Source organism: Coregonus clupeaformis, unplaced genomic scaffold (assembly GCF_020615455.1).
Source record: "Coregonus clupeaformis isolate EN_2021a unplaced genomic scaffold, ASM2061545v1 scaf0004, whole genome shotgun sequence".
NCBI lineage: Eukaryota > Metazoa > Chordata > Actinopteri > Salmoniformes > Salmonidae > Coregonus > Coregonus clupeaformis.
Window position 1 is genome coordinate 1,482,501 of NW_025533459.1, and position 20,545 is coordinate 1,503,045.

At 46.8% G+C, this 20,545-nt stretch overlaps 1 protein-coding gene across 4 annotated transcripts in view; it reads left to right on the plus strand.

Moving 5' to 3' along the window:
* LOC121538402 (catenin alpha-1) overlaps positions 1–20,545 on the plus strand; it is a 245,773-nt gene that overhangs the window by 163,172 nt on the left and 62,056 nt on the right. For all 4 annotated transcript variants that reach the window (XM_045212270.1, XM_045212269.1, XM_045212271.1 and 1 more), the window contains 2 exons: positions 5,941–6,051; positions 19,645–19,826. In XM_045212270.1, coding sequence (XP_045068205.1) covers positions 5,941–6,051; positions 19,645–19,826 — 293 coding nt within the window. The remainder of the gene's footprint in view (positions 1–5,940; positions 6,052–19,644; positions 19,827–20,545) is intronic.

Genomic DNA, 20,545 nt, shown 5'->3' on the forward strand with positions numbered 1-20,545 from the left:
ACCACACCACTCTGCTACTCCCCAACCACACCACTCTGCTACTCCCCAACCACACCACTCTGCTACTCCCCAACCTCTCCACTCTGCTACTCCCCAACCACACCACTCTGCTACTCCACAACCACACCACTCTGCTACTCCACTATGCTACTCCCCAACCACACCACTCTGCTACACCACAACCACACCACTCTGCTACTCCACAACCACACCACTCTGCTACTCCCCAACCTCTCCACTCTGCTACACCACAACCACACCACTATGCTACTCCACAACCACACCACTCTGCTACTCCCCAACCACACCACTCTGCTACACCACAACCACACCACTATGCTACTCCACAACCACACCACTCTGCTACTCCCCAACCACACCACTCTGCTACTCCACAACCACACCACTCTGCTACTCCACTATGCTACTCCCCAACCACACCACTCTGCTACTCCACAACCACACCACTCTGCTACTCCACAACCACACCACTCTGCTACACCACTCTGCTACTCCCCAGCTACACCACTCTGCTACTCCCCAACCACACCACTCTGCTACTCCCCAACCACACCACTCTGCTACTCCACTATGCTACTCCCCAACCACACCACTCTGCTACTCCCCAACCACACCACTCTGCTACTCCCCAACCACACCACTCTGCTACTCCCCAACCACACCACTCTGCTACTCCCCAACCCCCTCTCCACTCTGCTACTCCCCAACCACACCACTCTGCTACTCCCCAACCACACCACTCTGCTACTCCCCAACCTCTCCACTCTGCTACTCCCCAACCACTCCACTCTGCTACTCCCCAACCACACCACTCTGCTACTCCCCAACCACACCACTCTGCTACTCCACTATGCTACTCCCCAACCACACCACTCTGCTACTCCACTATGCTACTCCCCAACCACACCACTCTGCTACTCCACTATGCTACTCCCCAACCACACCACTCTGCTACTCCCCAACCTCTCCACTCTGCTACTCCCCAACCACACCACTCTGCTACTCCCCAACCACACCACTCTGCTACTCCCCAACCACACCACTCTGCTACTCCCCAACCACACCACTCTGCTACTCCCCAACCACTCCACTCTGCTACTCCCCAACCACTCCACTCTGCTACTCCACAACCACACCACTCTGCTACTCCATTATGCTACTCCCCAACCACACCACTCTGCTACTCCCCAACCACACCACTCTGCTACTCCCCAACCACTCCACTCTGCTACTCCCCAACCACACCACTCTGCTACTCCCCAACCACACCACTCTGCTACTCCCCAACCACACCACTCTGCTACTCCCCAACCACACCACTCTGCTACTCCACAACCACACCACTCTGCTACTCCACTCTGCTACTCCCCAACCACTCCACTCTGCTACTCCCCAACCACTCCACTCTGCTACTCCCCAACCTCTCCACTCTGCTACTCCCCAACCACACCACTCTGCTACTCCCCAACCACACCACTCTGCTACTCCCCAACCACACCACTCTGCTACTCCCCAACCACTCCACTCTGCTACTCCCCAACCACTCCACTCTGCTACTCCCCAACCTCTCCACTCTGCTACTCCCCAACCTCTCCACTCTGCTACTCCCCAACCACACCACTCTGCTACTCCCCAACCACACCACTCTGCTACTCCCCAACCACACCACTCTGCTACTCCCCAACCACACCACTCTGCTACTCCCCCAACCACACCACTCTGCTACTCCCCAACCCAACCACTCTGCTACTCCCCAACCACACCACTCTGCTACTCCCCAACCACACCACTCTGCTACTCCCCAACCACACCACTCTGCTACTCCCCAACCACACCACTCTGCTACTCCCCAACCACACCACTCTGCTACTCCACTCTGCTACTCCCCAACCACACCACTCTGCTACTCCCCAACCACACCACTCTGCTACTCCCCAACCACTCCACTCTGCTACTCCCCAACCACTCCACTCTGCTACTCCCCAACCAACCACTGTTACAGTAGTAAATATATCCATGCCATGTCTGACTCCCACAGACCCACAGAACATGAGACTGTAAGTCAGACAAACTTAACTCTATCACTCTCTGAAACGGCAGGTCCAGAGGGCATTACGTGCCCAGGCAGCCCTCCCTCCCTCCCTCCCTCTCCCTCCCTCCCTCCCTCCCTCCCTCCCTCCCTCCCTCCCTCCCTCCTCCCTCCCTCCTCTCCCTCCCTCTCCCTCCCTCCCTCCCTCCCTCCCTCCCTCCCTCCCTCTCCTCCCTCCCTCTCCCTCCTCCCTCCCTCCCTCTCCCTCCCTCCCTCCCTCTCCCTCCCTCCTCCCTCCCTCCTCCCTCCTCCCTCCCTCCCTCCCTCCTCCCTCCTCCTCCCTCCTCCCTCCCTCTCCTCCCTCCTCCCTCCCTCCCTCCCTCCCTCCTCCCTCCCTCCTCCCTCCCTCCCTCCCTCCCTCCCTCCTCCCTCCCTCCCTCCTCCTCCCTCTCCCTCCTCCCTCCCTCCTCCCTCCCTCCCTCCCTCCTCCTCCCTCCCTCCCTCCCTCCCTCCCTCCCTCCCTCCCTCTCCCTCTCTCCCTCCTCCTCCCTCCCTCCCTCCCTCCCAGGCAGTGGGTTTACACCTCAATGGGAACAGACAGTTGTGTGGGTCTGGGGCTATTTAAAGATGGACAGTCTTTAACCTCTGGAAGTGGAGCTACTCCCAGGCAGCTCCAGCCTGTGTTGGTTACAGCCCGTGTCCGATGTCCCCTCCCTGGGGTGTCTGACAGGACGACATGCCCCCTCCTGACCGCCCATTGGGTCCAAGACGTCACTGGACTGGTAGAGAGGGAGCAAGAGGGATTCGAGAGGGAGGAAGAGGGATTAGAGAGGGAGGAAGAGGGATTAGAGAGGGAGGAAGAGGGACTTTCCACGGACTGACAGGCTCAGACAGAGCAGTTACAGTAGGCAGAAGGAGAGAGAGAGAGGAGCAGTCAGGATTAACTGGACATGTACAATAGCTACTCTCTCTGCAGCCCGAGGCCGGTTCTGTAAGCAGGCGCAGGGTAAAGATAGAATCTCACATCTCCTTGTATGTCATCTACTGGTCCACTGTCAGGAGGTGGATTCAACTGTCAAAATGAGATGAAGGTTCTCATTGGTTGACCTTCACTGTCAATCAACGTGGGTGTCTAGTCTGGCTACCTGTCTGTGTGTGGAGGAGGGCAGTCAATCTAAACACTTAGAAGATGATGTTTAGACGGGTTAATCAACTAGGCCATTCCTATCACGGCTGTGTGTGGGAGCACTCCTACATCCAGTGGATGGACAGAGAGGGTTGGTATCACAGATAGATGGACACACAAGCATCTCTATATATTCCATGGTGAGTGGGATGGTGGGTGGAGGTGAGACCTTGATATTCCATGGTGAGTGGGATGGTGGGTGGAGGTGAGACCTTGATATTCCATGGTGAGTGGGATGGTGGGTCGAGGTGAGACTTTGATATTCCATGGTGGGTGGAGGTGAGACCTTGATATTCCATGGTGAGTGGGATGGTGGGTCGAGGTGAGACTTTGATATTCCATGGTGAGTGGGATGGTGGGTCGAGGTGAGACTTTGATATTCCATGGTGAGTGGGATGGTGGGTCGAGGTGAGACTTTGATATTCCATGGTGAGTGGGATGGTGGGTCGAGGTGAGACTTTGATATTCCATTGTGGGTGGAGGTGAGACCTTGATATTCCATGGTGAGTGGGATGGTGGGTGGAGGTGAGACTTTGATATTCCATGGTGAGTGGGATGGTGGGTCGAGGTGAGACTTTGATATTCCATGGTGAGTGGGATGGTGGGTCGAGGTGAGACTTTGATATTCCATGGTGAGTGGGATAGTGGGTCGAGGTGAGACCTTGATATTCCATGGTGGGTGGAGGTGAGACCTTGATATTCCATGGTGAGTGGGATGGTGGGTCGAGGTGAGACCTTGATATTCCATGGTGAGTGGGATGGTGGGTGGAGGTGAGACCTTGATATTCCATGGTGAGTGGGATGGTGGGTCGAGGTGAGACTTTGATATTCCATGGTGGGTGGAGGTGAGACCTTTATATTCCATGGTGAGTGGGGTGGTGGATAGAGATGAGACCTTGATATTCCATGGTGAGTGGGATGGTGGGTGGAGGTGATACCTTGTGATAGGTTTTTACTTTGTGATCTGAATCGTTACCAACGGAAGATATAGAGACAGATAAGGGATGGGTGTAGTCAGTTGGATAAGCATGAAGTGAGTTGCAGCACACGAGTGATAATGCACCCTTATCTCACTCCCTCTCTCTCCTCTCTTTCTCTCATATCACAACCACCAAATGGATTTTCTTGTCTGTCAGTTTTCCCTTCAAGCGAGGCCTTGCTAACTTCATGTTGTCAGCCATACTAATACAGGAAGCGATATAGGTCTGTTACATGCTTGGTATTCAGTAAGGGATAGAGGTATGTTACATGCTTGGTATTCAGTAAGGGATAGAGGTATGTTACATGCTTGGTATTCAGTAAGGGATAGAGGTATGTTACATGCTTGGCATTCAGAAAGGGATATAGGTCTGTTACATGATTTTTTACGCTCGTGAACAAGTGTGTACATGCTGGAATTAGAATGCACAGGAGTGAATGAGAGAAAAGACTGGACGTGGGCGTCAACAGTGTCATAGCATGTCGAATTAGAGAGCAAGTCTGTTTTTCTCACGTCTACGCGGAGCAACGCTGGTAAAAAAAACAGATTAATTGTGTGGGCCATTTGTAGAAGAGTAAATAGAGGAATTACGATCTTCCTTATGCTAAGTATACTAAGATGTAGTTTAAAATGTATTGGACTGGAAGTTAAGGTTTATCAGTCCAATAGGCTACGTATTTGAAAACAGTTGCAGCCTACCTGTGTTGATTTGGATCATAGGCACATAGCCCTAGGGAGGCTACGGCCGGGAAACTCAAAGAACTCAGATTTCAAGAGAGAATACTATTATGTAGACAGCCAAGTTCTTTATTAACTCCTTGGGTGTTCTAGCTACAACTCTCCTCACATTCGTGAGCTAACGTAACTGTTAAGCGCAGGTACGGTGGCTCCCGTAGGACATAAGTGAGTGGGATGGTGGGTCGAGGTGAGACGACGTGATATTCGCAAGGAATATTCTCAAGGAACACACAACACTAAATTAACAAGGGCTACATAGCGAACACAACAAATACAACCGTTTTATTATGGATTTTCATGACAATTAAATTGGCATAATGCTACGCAGTGTATGTGAATTGACGCTCTCTTGCGCACCGATGTTTTCGCCGTGTGATTTGGCCTCACACCACACTGAGTGAAGACACTTTTAGTATGTGTTATGTGATCCCTGAGGGAATTGAACCCTTGACCTTGATAGTGCCACCCTCTTACCAACTGAGCCACACAGACAGGATACCACCATACTGGTGGTTGTCTGTAGTGTTCTTCACTAGAAACCTCTACCCCTCTACCTCCTCCCCCTCCTCTAGTGATGCCAGGGCCAGGTGATGGTCTGATTGAAGCATTTCACTCCCGACATGTTTCATCCTAGCTCTTAGCTTCATTTTCCCTCTCAAAATGCACAGACAGGACATTGCACTTCATTTACTAATTCATTTAGTGTTTGCAATTTCCCATGGCAGGCTGCTGGTGAGGAGGGGGAAGAAGACATCTCTCTGTGGCTGCTGGAGCTGGCAGCACATACATCATGCTGCTCGAACAGCTCTCTAACTCATTTGGTTTTCCTTTTTTCCTCCCCTTTTCCCTCCTCATTCCACCTCCCCCCTCTTTCCTCTCATCTCCTCCCTCTCTCCTCTCCTCCCTCTCTCCTCTCATCTCCTCCCTCCTCCCTCCCTCCTCCCTCTCTCCTCTCATCTCCTCCCTCTCTCCTCTCCTCCCCTGTAGACTCCTGAAGAGCTGGATGACTCTGACTTTGAGACGGAGGACTTTGATGTTCGCAGCAGGACCAGCGTGCAGACAGAAGATGACCAGCTTATCGCAGGCCAGAGCGCCAGGGTGAGTCCACACACACACACACACACACACACACACACACACACACACACCTCTCTTCCTCCACCCCCGCTGCAGGCCATCTCAGTGGGTAATACACCTTGTTCACACCAGGGCTCCATTGACCACCTCACAGATACTCTGGACTCTCCATTCAGACAGGCGTGGTTATCCAGACTCCCCCTCTCACATACTAGCTGCCAGGCCAGATCTGACAACATGTAAGGGTTAAGGCCAAGGGGGAGGGATAGAGAGTGAATCAGGACTGGCTGTGATACTCTGGACTCCCATTCAGATAGACACTGATAATGTTCTGATCTTTGATCTCACCTCACTCCAGTGTAAACCCAGTATAAACCTTCATTCCACAGGAAGATCTTCAAATATGATTTATTACTGGTCTGACTCACCTTGGAAACTCCCAGACCTTTCCAGGAAGGGAAGCATACTTGAGTTAAAACTGAGTAGTTTAAATATGGGATTAATGTTTCTGTGTTACGGTGGATTAGCCACTTGAAGGCCCTATGTCCAGATTAGTGGGTCTAAGCTGTTTAACATGGAAATCATAACAGAGGCTTAGAAGCCAGAGTTACTAAATCAGAATATTAGCTAGTGACTAGGCCATGTAGCTAATTCAACTGGATAAGTTAGTGAATTTAGTATTTAGTTGTTTGGCGCAGTGTGAATGCTTAGACAAGCCACTGGTGACAGTGGTGGTCCCGAATGGTCAATAGTAGGACAGTATAGTATACTACATGCATACACACAGTGCCTTGGGAAAGTATTCATACGCCTTGACTTTTTCCACATTTTGTTACGTTACAGCCTTATTCTAAAATTGATTTAAAAAATAATAATAATCCCCTCATCAATCTGCACACAATACCCCATAATGACAAAGCAAAACCAAGATTTTAGAAATTTTTGCTAATTCAAAAAACACAAAAAATAAAACACGGTAATATCACATTTACATAAGTATTCAGACCCTTCACTCAGTACTTTGTTGAAGCACATTTGGCAGCGATTACAGCCTTGAGTCTTCTTGGGTATGACGCTACAAGCTTGGCACACCTGTATTTGGGGAGTTTCTCCCATTCTTCTCTGCAGATCCTCTCAAGCTCTGTCAGGTTGGATGGGGAGCGTCACTGCACAGCTATTTTCAGGTCTCTCCAGAGATGTTCGATCGGGCTCAAGTCCGGGCTCTGGCTGGGCCACTCAAGGACATTCAGAGACTTGTCCTGAAGCCACTCCTGTGTTGTCTTTGCTGTGTGCTGAGGGTCGTTGTCCTGTTGGAAAGTGAACCTTTGCCCCAGTCTGAGGTCCTGAGCACTCTGGAGGGTGTTCTTTAATGGAAGCCTCTCCAACATAATCCAGGTAGAATCAGGAATTCCCCAGGGCAGCTGTCTAGGACCTTTACTTTTTTTCAGTCTTTACTAACGACATGCCACTGGCTTTGAGTAAAGCCAGTGTGTCTATGTATGTGGATGACTCAACACTGTACACGTCAGCTACCACAGCGACTGAAATGACTGCAACACTTAACAAAGAGCTGCAGTTAGTTTCAGAATGGGTGGCAAGCAATAAGTTAGTCCTAAATATTTAAAAAAAAACTAAAAGCATTGTATTTGGGACAAATCATTCACTAAACCCTAAACCTCAACTATATCTTGTAATGAATAATATGGAAATTTAGCAAGTTGAGGTGACTAAACTGCTTGGAGTAACCCTGGATTGTAAACTGTCATGGTCAAAACATATTAATACAACAGTAGCTAAGATGGGGAGAAGTCTGTCCATAATAAAGCACTGTTGTGCATTCTTAACAGCATTATCAACAAGGCAGGTCCTACAGGCCCTAGTTTTGTGGCACCTGGACAACTGTTCAGTCGTGTGGTCAGGTGCCACAGAGGGATTTAGGAAAATTGCAATTGGCTCAGAACAGGGCAGCACGGCTGGCCCTTGGATGTACAAAGAGAGCTAACATTAATAATATGCATATCAATCTCTCCTGGCTCAAAGTGGAGGAGAGATTGACTTTATCACTACTTGTATTTGTGAGAGGTATTGACATGGTTTAAACGACTAGCACACAGCTCGGACACCCACGCATACCCCACAAGACATGCCACCAGAGGTCTCTTCACAGTCCCCAAGTCCAGAACAGACTATGGGAGGTGCAACGTAATACATAGAGCCATGACTACTTGGAGCTCTGTTCCACATCAAGTAACTCTTGCAATTAGATTTTTTTAAAACACCTTATGGAAGAGCCTGTGAAGCAACACAAACATAGGCGCAGGCACACACATGATAACATGGATTTGTGTTGTAGAGTGGGGTTCTGAGGGCACTCACTTAATATGTTGTGAATGTATTGTAATGTTTAAAAAAATGTGTAACTGCCTTAATTTTGCTGGACGCCAGGAAGAGTAGCTGCTGCCTTGGCAGGAACTAATGGGGATCCATAATAAACCCCAGGAAGAGTAGCTGCTGCCTTGGCAGGAACTAATGGGGATCCATAATAAATAAATACATACATACATACATACATACATACATTTGAAGTCGGAAGTTTACATACACTTAGGTTGGAGTCATTAAAACTTGTTTTTCAACCACTCCACAAATTTCTTGTTAACAAACTATAGTTTTGGCAAGTCGGTTAGGACATCTACTTTGTGCATGACACAAGTAATTGTTCCAACAATTGTTTACAGACAGCTTATTTCACTTATAATTCACTGTATCGCAATTCCAGTGGGTCAGAAGTTTACATACACTAAGTTGACTGTGCCTTTAAACAGCTTGGAAAATTCCAAAAAATTATGTCATGGCTTTAGAAGCTTCTGATAGGCTAATTGACATCATTTGAGTCAATTGGAGGTGTACCTGTGGATGTATTTCAAGGCCTACCAAATTCAGTGCCTCTTTGCTTGACATCATGGGAAAATCAAAAGAAATCAGCCAAGACCTCAGAAAAAAAATTGTAGACCTCCACAAGTCTGGTTCATCCTTGGGAGCAATTTCCAAACGCCTGAAGGTACCACGTTCATCTGTACAAACAATAGTACGCAAGTATAAACACCATGGGACCACACAGCCGTCATACCGATCAGGAAGGCGACACGTTCGGTCTCCTAGAGATGAACGTACTTTGGTGCAAAAAGTGCAAATCAATCCCAGAACAACAGCAAAGGACCTTGTGAAGATGCTGGAGGAAACAGGTACAAAAGCATCTATATCCACAGTAAAACAAGTCTTATATCGATATAACCTCAAAGGCCGCTCAGCAAGGAAGAAGCCACTGCTCCAAAACCGCCATAAAAAAGCCAGACTACGGTTTGCAGCTGCACATGGGGACAAAGATTACACTTTGGAGAAATGCCTTCTGGTCTGTTGATACTAAAATAGAACTGTTTGGCCATAATGACCATCATTATGTTTGGAGGAAAAAGGGAGATGCATGCAAGCTGAAGAACACCATCCCAACCGTGAAGCACGGGGGTGGCAGCATCATGCTGTGGGGGTGCTTTGCTACAGGAGGGACTGGTGCACTTCACAAAATAGATGGCATCATGAGGAAGGTAAATTATTTGGTTATATTGAAGCAACATCTCAAGACACCAGTCCGGAAGTTAAAGCTTGGTCGCAAATGGGTCTTCCAAATGGACAATGAGCCCAAGCATACTTCCAAAGTTGTAGCAAAATGGCTTAAGGACAACAAAGTCAAGGTATTGGGGTGGCCATCACAAAGCCCTGACCTCAATCCTATAGAAAATATGTGGGCAGAATTGAAAAGGTGTGTGCGAGCAAGGAGGCCTACAAACCTGACTCAGTTACACCAGGTCTGTCAGGAGGAATGGGCCAAAATTCAGCCAACTTATTGTGGGAAGCTTGTGGAAGGCTACACAAAACATTTCACCCATGTTAAACAATTTAAAGGCAGTGCTACCGAATACTAATTGATTGCATGTAAACTTCTGACCCACTGGGAATGTGATGAAATAAATAAAAGCTGAAATAAATTGTTCTCTCTGCTATTATCCTGACATTTCACATTCTTAAAATAAAGTGGTGATCCTAACTGACCTAAGACAGGGACTTTTTACTGGGATTAAATGTCAGGAATTGTGAAAAATGTATTTGGCTAAGGTGTATGTAAACTTCCGACTTCAACTGTACGTACAGTACCAGTCAAAAGTTTTGTCACCTACTCATTCAAGGGTTTTTCTTTATTTTTACTATTTTCTACATTGTAGAATAATTGTGAAGACATCAAAACTATGAAATAACACATATGGAATCATGTAGTAACCAAAAAAGTGTTAAACAAATTATATATTCTATTTTCTATTCTTCAATGTAGCCACCCGTTGCCTTGACGACAGCTTTGCACACCCTTGGCGTTCTCTCAACCAGCTTCATGAGGAATGCTTTTCCAACAGTCTTGAAGGAGTTCCCACATATGCTGAGCACTTGTTGGCTGCTTTTCCTTCACTCTGCGGTCCAACTCATCCCAAACCATCTTAATTGGGTTGAGCTTGGGTTATTGTGGAGGCCAGGTCATCTGATGCAGCACTCCATCACTCTCCTTCTTGGTCAAATAGCCCTTATACAGCCTGGAGGTGTGTTTTGGGTCATTGTGCTGTTGAAAAACAAATGATAGTCCCACTAAGCGCAAACCAGATGGGATGGCGTATCGCTGCAGAATGCTGTGGTAGTAGGGGTTGCACGATATTGGAAATAACCGACATTGCGATATTTTGTTTTTCTGCGATATATATATATATATATATATATATATATATATATTGCGATATGAAAAAATACAGGATGTCTGTATGATCCTCTGGGGAAAATGCAGTTTGCAAACAGCGACTTTTCAGGTGGAAGTCCTCATTAATAAAGTGTACGGTCAGACTTATGTAGGGCTCCGTTGTCCGGCTGGACCACAAGTCCGTCGTTGCTGTATAATATTCCACTTGTGACAGCTCTGTTTGAACTTGTGCCTTGCATTTCTCGTACAACTCTGGGATGGCAACTTGAGAAAAATAGTTGCGTGATGGCATTACATACCGCTTGTCAAGCGACCGGATCATGTTTTTTAAAACCCTCTTTGGTAACCGTGTTAATTGGTACCATGTATTTGGCGACGTGAAATGTTATTGAATCTATGATTTCTCTCTGCCGTTTGGAACCTTTCTCGTATGGTGTAATACTGGCAAAGGCATCCGAAATAGATTTGTGCTTTGGAGGGCATTGAGATGCTTTGGAGGGCATTGAGATGCTTTGGAGGGCATTGAGATGCTTTGGAGGGCATTGGGATGCTTTGGAGGGCATTGAGATGCTTTGGAGGGCATTGAGATGCTTTGGAGGGCATTGAGATGCTTTGGAGGGCATTGAGATGCTTTGGAGGGCATTGAGATGCTTTGGAGGGCATTGAGATGCTTTGGAGGGCATTGAGATGCTTTGGAGGGCATTGAGATGCTTTGGAGGGCATTGAGATGCTTTGCATTCGTCATACAGAGATTTGTGGTGCCGCCTTAAATGATCTAACAAATTGGTCGTGTTGCCTCGTGTTGTGGCAACAAGCAGAGCCTGCATGTCAACCACGTGCAGCAACGAACTCCGTGTTTATAATAATAATAATAATAATAATAATAATAATAAACTGTGTATCCAATAACCCATAACTCGGAGTAAATTATGTTATATCAGAAAGATATAATGCTAGTTTAACATTTAAAAATATATATTGTAGACTGATATGTTTACCTTACTAAATCGCACGTTCTGCGATGTGACTATTGCGGATGCATACATCGCAATGTCGATGCTGAAACGATATATCGTGCAGCCCTGTGTGGTAGCCGTGCTGGTAGCCATGCTGGTAGCCATGCTGGTAGCCGTGCTGGTAGCCGTGCTGGTAGCCATGCTGGTAGCCATGCTGGTAGCCATGCTGGTAGCCGTGCTGGTAGCCGTGCTGGTAGCCATGCTGGTAGCCATGCTGGTAGGGTGTGCTGGTAGCCGTGCTGGTAGCCGTGCTGGTAGCCGTGCTGGTAGCCATGCTGGTAGCCATGCTGGTAGCCGTGCTGGTAGCCATGCTGGTAGCCATGCTGGTAGCCGTGCTGGTAGCCGTGCTGGTAGCCATGCTGGTAGCCATGCTGGTAGCCATGCTGGTAGCCATGCTGGTAGCCGTGCTGGTAGCCATGCTGGTAGCCGTGCTGGTAGCCATGCTGGTAGCCATGCTGGTAGCCGTGCTGGTAGCCATGCTGGTAGCCATGCTGGTAGCCATGCTGGTAGCCATGCTGGTAGCCATGCTGGTAGCCATGCTGGTAGCCGTGCTGGTAGCCATGCTGGTAGCCGTGCTGGTAGCCATGCTGGTAGCCATGCTGGTAGCCAGTGTGTAGCCATGCTGGTAGCCATGCTGGTAGCCATGCTGGTAGCCGTGCTGGTAGCCGTGCTGGTAGCCGTGCTGGTAGCCGTGCTGGTAGCCGTGCTGGTAGCCATGCTGGTAGCCGTGCTGGTAGCCGTGCTGGTAGCCATGCTGGTAGCCGTGCTGGTAGCCGTGCTGGTAGCCATGCTGGTAGCCGTGCTGGTAGCCATGCTGGTTAAGTGTGCCTTGAATTCTAAATAAATCAGCAAAGCAACCCCCCCACTATCACACCACCTCCTCCATGCTTCACTGTGGGAACCACACATGCGGAGAACATTTGTTCACCTACTCTGCTTCTCACAAAGACACAGCGGTTTGAACCAAAAATCTCAAATTTGGATGTAAGGATGGACTGTCGTTTCTCTTTGCTTATTTTAGCTGTTCTTGCCATAATATGGACTTGGTCTTTTACCAAATAGGGCTATCTTCTGTATACCACCTCTACCTTGTTACAACACAACTGATTGGCTCAAATGCATTAAGAAGGAAATAAATTCCACAAATTAACTTTTAACAAGGCACACCTGTTAATTGAAATGCATTCCAGGTGACCACCTCATGAAGCTGGTTGAGAGAATGCCAAGAGTGTGCAAAGCTGTCATCAAGGCAAAGGGTGGCTATTTGACGAATCTCAAATATAATATATAAATATATTTGTTTAACACTTTTTTGGTTATGTGTTATTTCATAGTTTTGATGTCTTCACTATTATTCTACAATCTAAAAAATTAAGAAAAACCCTTGAATGAGTAGGTGTGTCCAAACTTTTGACTGGTACTGTACATTATATTATATTTCCTTTAAGAATATATTGTAAATGCTTTAGATGTCATTCATGGCCCCTCTTCTCTCCACGTTTTGTAGTCCCTCTACTCTGGCCTGTCTCTCAAATATAACCCTATTTCCTATATAGTGCACTAACTATAGGGTTCTGGTCATAAGTAGTGCACTTCATAGGGAATAGGGTGCCATTTGGGACACAAGCCTGTTCTGAGCTGGGTTGGAAGGAAATGAAGTGCAGACAATTAAGGAAGTCTGTCTGCTGTGGTGCCACAGTGCATTAGGATGTATCTCTCTGCCTCTCTTGTCAACAGAACACTCGGGTTAATACTGTCCCCATCCTCAACTTCTCCCACTTCACATTTAGCTGCTCGCCCAACACACACAGACAAAGCAGAGTACGCGCACGCAGAGAGAAGGCCTACAGAAGCAGACACACACAATACACCATGCACGTACACTCTCACTTTTAATATCTCCTCTGTTGTCTTGGCAATACGTGTATTAATACATCCAGCTAAATGATCTGTTTTTGTAGCAAGGCCTGTCTCATTGACATTGGAGAATGTGTTATGCCTGTGACATTGAAAAACAATGCTACAGTATAATCAGCCTTAAAGAGACATATCCAGTCTCTTCAGTAGCTCTAAGTCTTAGGAATGAAGAAGATGAATTTAATTACTTTAAGAGCACTGGGACTTGACCTGAAGGCCATCTTTATAAAAACATAAAGGAATGGCCATTTGGTATGTGCCTGACAGTGTTTCCTCTGAACTAAATGCAAAGCATTAGCTCTGGGAGCTAGCATGGGCCGTCCGTGTCTCTTTTTAGGGCAAGGTCACTCATCACAGGAGCGTAGTTCAGAAGCCTGTATGTTTCAAGTGTCTCTGATTAGGAGTGATGATCTAGGATCAGCCCCCCCCCCTGTCCACGTAATGTTATTCATTCTGATCTAAAAGGCAAAACTGACCCTAAATCACATGGCACCATACTGTATGGCTGCCGTCTTGCGTGCTCCGACCCAACTTTTCTTTGCACAAAATGTATCCGCTATAATTTCTGATGATCGACGACAACTTTTGAACATCAGATCGTCAGTTGCTAACCTCAATTCCAACTTCAACTCATCTGCCCTGGGCTCTTTGTGTACCTCCGACCCAATCTACGGGCTACCCAAGAGAAAATGCAGGCAAAAAAAGATGCAGGAGAGTGGGCATCCTGGTGAGACTAAGGCAAAGGGAAAACTGGCCACCACTCCCCTCTATTCTATTGGCTAATCACTTGATAATAAGATGGATTACCTCTGAATGCGGATTTGCTATCAACGGGACTCTTGTAACTGCAATATTCCGTTGATTAATTACCCTCCCATTAACTGGGCAGACAGGACATCGGATTCAGGAACATCCAGAGGGGGAGGGGTATGCCTCTTCATCAACAGCCAATGGTGTTCTGTCTCTAGTGCAGCGGAATTCTCAACCTATTTTTCACCCTTCTTGGAATACCTGGTGGTCAAATGCCGACCCTCTCTACCTCCCGAGAGAGTTAATCTGTTATCGTGACTGCTGTGTATATTCCACCTCAGGAGAACAACAACAACAATCTGGCACTTAACGAACTGTACGAGGCTATAAACAAGCAGGAAACCATGCACCCGGAAACTGTTTTTCTTTTTGCCTGTGATTTTTAATTCCGCATCACTAAGACGCGATGGCCAACTTCTATCAACATGTCTGCTTTGCCACTAGGGGTGATAGCCAAGGACCGCTGTTAATCAGCCCATAAGCAAGCATACCGAGCTACCCACCTCAGTCACCGACTTCATTAGAGAATGCATCGCCGACATCGTCCCAACGTTAAGGTTTGCTGCATCCCCAATCAAAAGCCCTGGATTAACACCAAGGTCTGCTAAACTAAAGGACAGAGGGATCACAGGCTGCGGCTGAGGACACAAACGCGTAAGTCCCACCAGGACCTCCGAAGAGCCATCAAACAGGCAAAAGGTAAATAAAAAGGTGGAATCCATTTTCTTTAATTTTGTTATTATTATTAATATATATATATATTTTTTACCTCCTTTACTCCCTAATTTCATCATATCCAATTGGTAGTTAGTCTTGTCCCATCGCTGCAACACCCGTACGGACTCTGGAGAGGCGAAGGTCGAGAGCCGTGCGTCCTCCGAAACACAACCCCGCCAAGCCGCACTGCTTCTTGACACAATGCACGTTTAACCCGGAAGCCAGCCGCTCCATTGTGTCGGAGGAAACACCGTACACCTGGCGACCGTGTCAGCGTGCATGCGCCCGGCCCGCCACAGGAGTCGCTACAGCTCGATGGGACAAGGACATCCTGGCCGGCCAAACCTTCCCCTAACAGTGAAGAGGCGACTCCGGGATGCTGACCTTCTAGTTGCAAAGAAAAAGCCATATCTCAGACTGGCCAATAAAAAATTATCTGCCTAGAAGGTCAGCATCCCTGAGTCGCCTCTTCATTGTTGACGTTGAGACTGGTGTTTTGCAGGTACTATTTAATGAAGCTGCCAGTTGAGGACCTGTGAGGCGTCTGTTTCTCAAACTAGACACTAATGTATTTGTCCTCTTGCTTAGTTGTGCACCGGGGCCTCCCACTCCTCTTTCTATTCTGGTTAGAGCCAGTTTGCGCTGTTCTGTGAAGGGAGTAGTACACAGCGTTGTACGAGATCTTCAGGTTCTTGGCAATTTGTCGCATGGAATAGCCTTAATTTCTCAGAACAAGAATAGACCTATGAGTTTTAGAAGAAAGTTATTTGTTTCTGGCCATTTTGATCCTGTAATCGAACCCACAATTGCTGATGCTCCAGATACTCAACTAGTCTCAAGAAGGCCAGTTTTATTGCTTCTTTAATCAGCTCAACAGTTTTCAGCTGTGCTAACATAATTGCAAAAGGGTTTTCTAATGATCAATTAGCCTTTTAAAATGATAAACTTGGATTAGCAAACACAACGTGCCATTGGAACACAGGACTGATGGTTGCTGATAATGGGCCTCTGTACGCCTATGTAGATATTCCATTAAAAATCTGCAGTTTCCAGCTATAATAGCCATTTACAACATTAACAATGTCTACACTATATTTCTGATCAATTTGATGTTATTTTAATGGACAAAAAAAATGATTTTCTTTCAAAAACAAGGACATTTCTAAGTGACCCCAAACTTTTGAACGGTAGTGTATATACCTCAACTACTCCAGTATCCCTGCACATTGTACATTTGGTACTGACCCTGTATATAGCTTCCTGTCTTATTTCTTATTTCTAGTAAAAAAAATATATTAGTTATAATATCTTGATATTGAATTTTGCACTGTTGGTTAGCGTTTGCAAGTTAAGCATTTCACTGTACTTGTGCATGTGACAAAACTTAATTGCACTCCTACTCTGAGAGGCTTGATAAATACGGGCCCTGAAGAACCTCCGCTACACATGTGTCCACTCCACTAGCTCTACACTGGGTCGTCCTGCGCTTTAACAGTGTTTTAATAACCTCGTACAGCCTCTCACCTCTCCAACATATCTATCTAACCCTCAGGACAATACCTTTGAGAATCCCTCATTGCCTAGTTATGGCATAAACCATCCCCTGCTTAGCTTGGCTTACTTACTGTAAACCATCCCCTGCTTAGCTTGGCTTACTGTAAACCATCCCCTTGCTTAGCTTGGCTTACTGTAAACCATCCCCTTGCTTAGCTTGGCTTACTGTAAACCATCCCTTGCTTAGCTTGGCTTACTGTAAACCATCCCCTGCTTAGCTTGGCTTACTGTAAACCATCCCCTGCTTAGCTTGGCTTACTGTAAACCATCCCCTGCTTAGCTTGGCTTACTGTAAACCATCCCCTGCTTAGCTTGGCTTACTGTAAATGTACTTGATTTTCCTTCACATATTTTGGCCTCTTTAGCCTTATTCACGCCGAGCCAAACAGCCTAGCTGAGGCCCAAATGGCACCCTATTTCTTACATAGTGCACTACTTTTGACCAGAGCCCTATGGGTAAACCCTATGTGCCTCGGTCGAAAGTAGTGCACTGTATAGAGAATAGGGTGTCACATCAGGGCATGGTTGACATTCTGAGTAAATTGCTTATATTCCTATAAAAAAAAAACAAAAACATGTTATTTACACAAAGCAAGAGAACAATGTAGACAGAACTAAGAGTCTTATTGCCAAAGCAGCGCAACATATCCGGTCAGAAAATGATTTCCTTTAATGTCAGATGATCTGGGCCAATAACCGAAGCCTATTTTTCAAGCGGACACTCCGGTGTCATACTGTTGTAGAAGGCCATGTGTTCTGTTCTCTCTCCATTTGATATGAATGTGACTCTTCCAGTTTAATGCATGCTAGATTACTGCTGCTGCGCTATTTTATGATCAAACAATGAATGAATCTAATGGAGTTCTAGGCTATCAGAAAAGTTTTTTTGTAAAAAAAAAAATCAAAAACATGAGGCCTAATTTGAGAGAGAGGGAGTAATACATTTGAACGAACCTTACAGTTGAGCAATGCTTTATAAGACAGAAATGTGTGCATGTGAGGCCGAGAACAAAATGTCCTTGCCGTTACGAACCAAATGACCAAAAGCCCAATCCTACTAATTGAAATATCATAAAAACATTAAGGCAATTAAAGTTACGAAGAGTATTTTCCAAACTATTCGAATAGTGTTTATGTCCTAAATCTGCAGCTTTAAATGGGAATCATTATGAAAGTCAAAGTCCATGCTATTCTCAATCAACATTTATATCAAATGTTTTAGGCCACAAGAAGTGACATTTTGCTCCATCTACACGCTTTGGTACCACAGATAATCAGATAGACCTAGGATACTACACATCTCTTTTGTGTGAATGATCCACGAGAGTGGACCAGGCTTCTAGAAAATATTTGTCTCCACTAAATAGATCGGACAAGTCAATCATCAGTCCCACTTGCTAAGCCCTGACACACACACACACACACACACTACAGACTCACTCCAAAGGGAGTTGTGATGATAACAGTCATCTGTGGCTACAGGCTAAAGCTAGCTACTTGCTGCTATTTCAGCTATTAGGAAACTGGTCTTGACAAAGCCCTCAGAGATCAACCGTCCCTATTTAACAGTCTGAACTAGCTATGTCCCCTATTCTATTAAACAGTCTGAACTAGCTATATCCCCTATTCTATTAAACAGTCTGAACTAGCTATATCCCCTATTCTATTAAACAGTCTGAACTAGCTATATCCCCTATTCTATTAAACAGTCTGAACTAGCTATATCCCCTATTCTATTAAACAGTCGGAACTAGCTATATCCCCTATTCTATTAAACAGTCTGAACTAGCTATATCCCCTATTCTATTAAACAGTCTGAACTAGCTATATCCCCTATTCTATTAAACAGTCTGAACTAGCTATATCCCCTATTCTATTAAACAGTCTGAACTAGCTATATCCCCTATTCTATTAAACGGTCTGAACTAGCTATATCCCCTATTCTATTTAACAGTCTGAACTAGCTATATCCCCTATTCTATTTAACGGTCTGAACTAGCTATATCCCCTATTCTATTAAACGGTCTGAACTAGCTATATCCCCTATTCTATTAAACGGTCTGAACTAGCTATATCCCCTATTCTATTAAACGGTCTGAACTAGCTATATCCCCTATTCTATTAAACGGTCTGAACTAGCTATATCCCCTATTCTATTAAACGGTCTGAACTAGCTATATCCCCTATTCTATTAAACAGTCTGAACTAGCTATATCCCCTATTCTATTAAACAGTCTGAACTAGCTATATCCCCTATTCTATTAAACAGTCGGAACTAGCTATATCCCCTATTCTATTAAACAGTCTGAACTAGCTATATCCCTATTCTATTAAACAGTCTGAACTAGCTATATCCCCTATTCTATTAAACAGTCTGAACTAGCTATATCCCCTATTCTATTAAACAGTCTGAACTAGCTATATCCCCTATTCTATTAAACAGTCTGAACTAGCTATATCCCCTATTCTATTAAACAGTCTGAACTAGCTATATCCCCTATTCTATTAAACAGTCTGAACTAGCTATATCCCCTATTCTATTAAACAGTCTGAACTAGCTATATCCCCTATTTTATTTTCCATGTACTCTCATGCTCTCTGGTCCAGGCTATCATAGCCCAGCTTCCCCAGATATTTTTTTAAAAAATATTGTACAATAGTGTGTAGTGTCCTGGTACTTATCTTCCAGTGGAACTATCTCCTCTCCATACCCAGGATGTGTTCTGTTCTATAACTCTCTCCTCTACCAGGCTATAACAGCTCAGTGTACTGTTCTATAACTCTCCTCTCCTCCTCTACCAGGCTATCATGGCCCAGCTGCCCCAGGAGCAGAAGGCTAAGATCGCTGAGCAGGTGGCCAGTTTCCAGGAGGAGAAGAGCAAGCTGGACGCTGAGGTGTCCAAGTGGGACGACTCTGGCAACGACATCATCGTCTTGGCCAAACAGATGTGTATGATCATGATGGAGATGACTGACTTCACCAGGTATGGAGGGGGGACGGGGCAGGTGTGTGTGTGGAGGGGCGGGGGCAGGGTGTGTGTGGAGAGGGGGGACGGGGCAGGTGTGTGTGTGTGTGTGGAGGGGGCAGGGCAGGTGTGTGTGTGGAGAGGGGGACGGGGCAGGTGTGTGTGTGTGTGTGTGTGGAGGGGGGGCGGGGCAGGTGTGTGTGTGGAGAGGGGGACGGGGCAGGTGTGTGTGTGGAGAGGGGGACGGGGCAGGTGTGTGTGTGGAGGGGGGACGGGGCAGTGTGTGTGTGTGTGTGTGTGTGGAGGGGGCGGGTCAGGTGTGTGTGTGGAGGGGGTGGGGCGGGGCAGGTGTGTGTGTGGAGAGGGGGGCGGGGCAGGTGTGTGTGTGGAGGGGGGACGGGGCAGGTGTGTGTGTGGAGGGGGCGGGGCAGGTGTGTGTGTGGAGGTGGGGCGGGGCAGGTGTGTGTGTGGAGAGGGGGCGGGGCAGGTGTGTGTGTGGAGGGGGGCGGGGCAGGTGTGTGTGTGGAGGGGGGCGGGGCAGGTGTGTGTGTGGAGGGGGGGCGGGGCAGGTGTGTGTGGAGGGGGGGCGGGGCAGGTGTGTGTGGAGAGGGGGGGCGGGGCAGGTGTGTTTCATTGTCAGTCAGTGTAACAGTAGTATTCATCATGCATCCATATTTCTCCTCCCCCAGCTCTACTCTGTACTGTAGATGGGATCTGTTCAGATTGTTTCCCTGTCT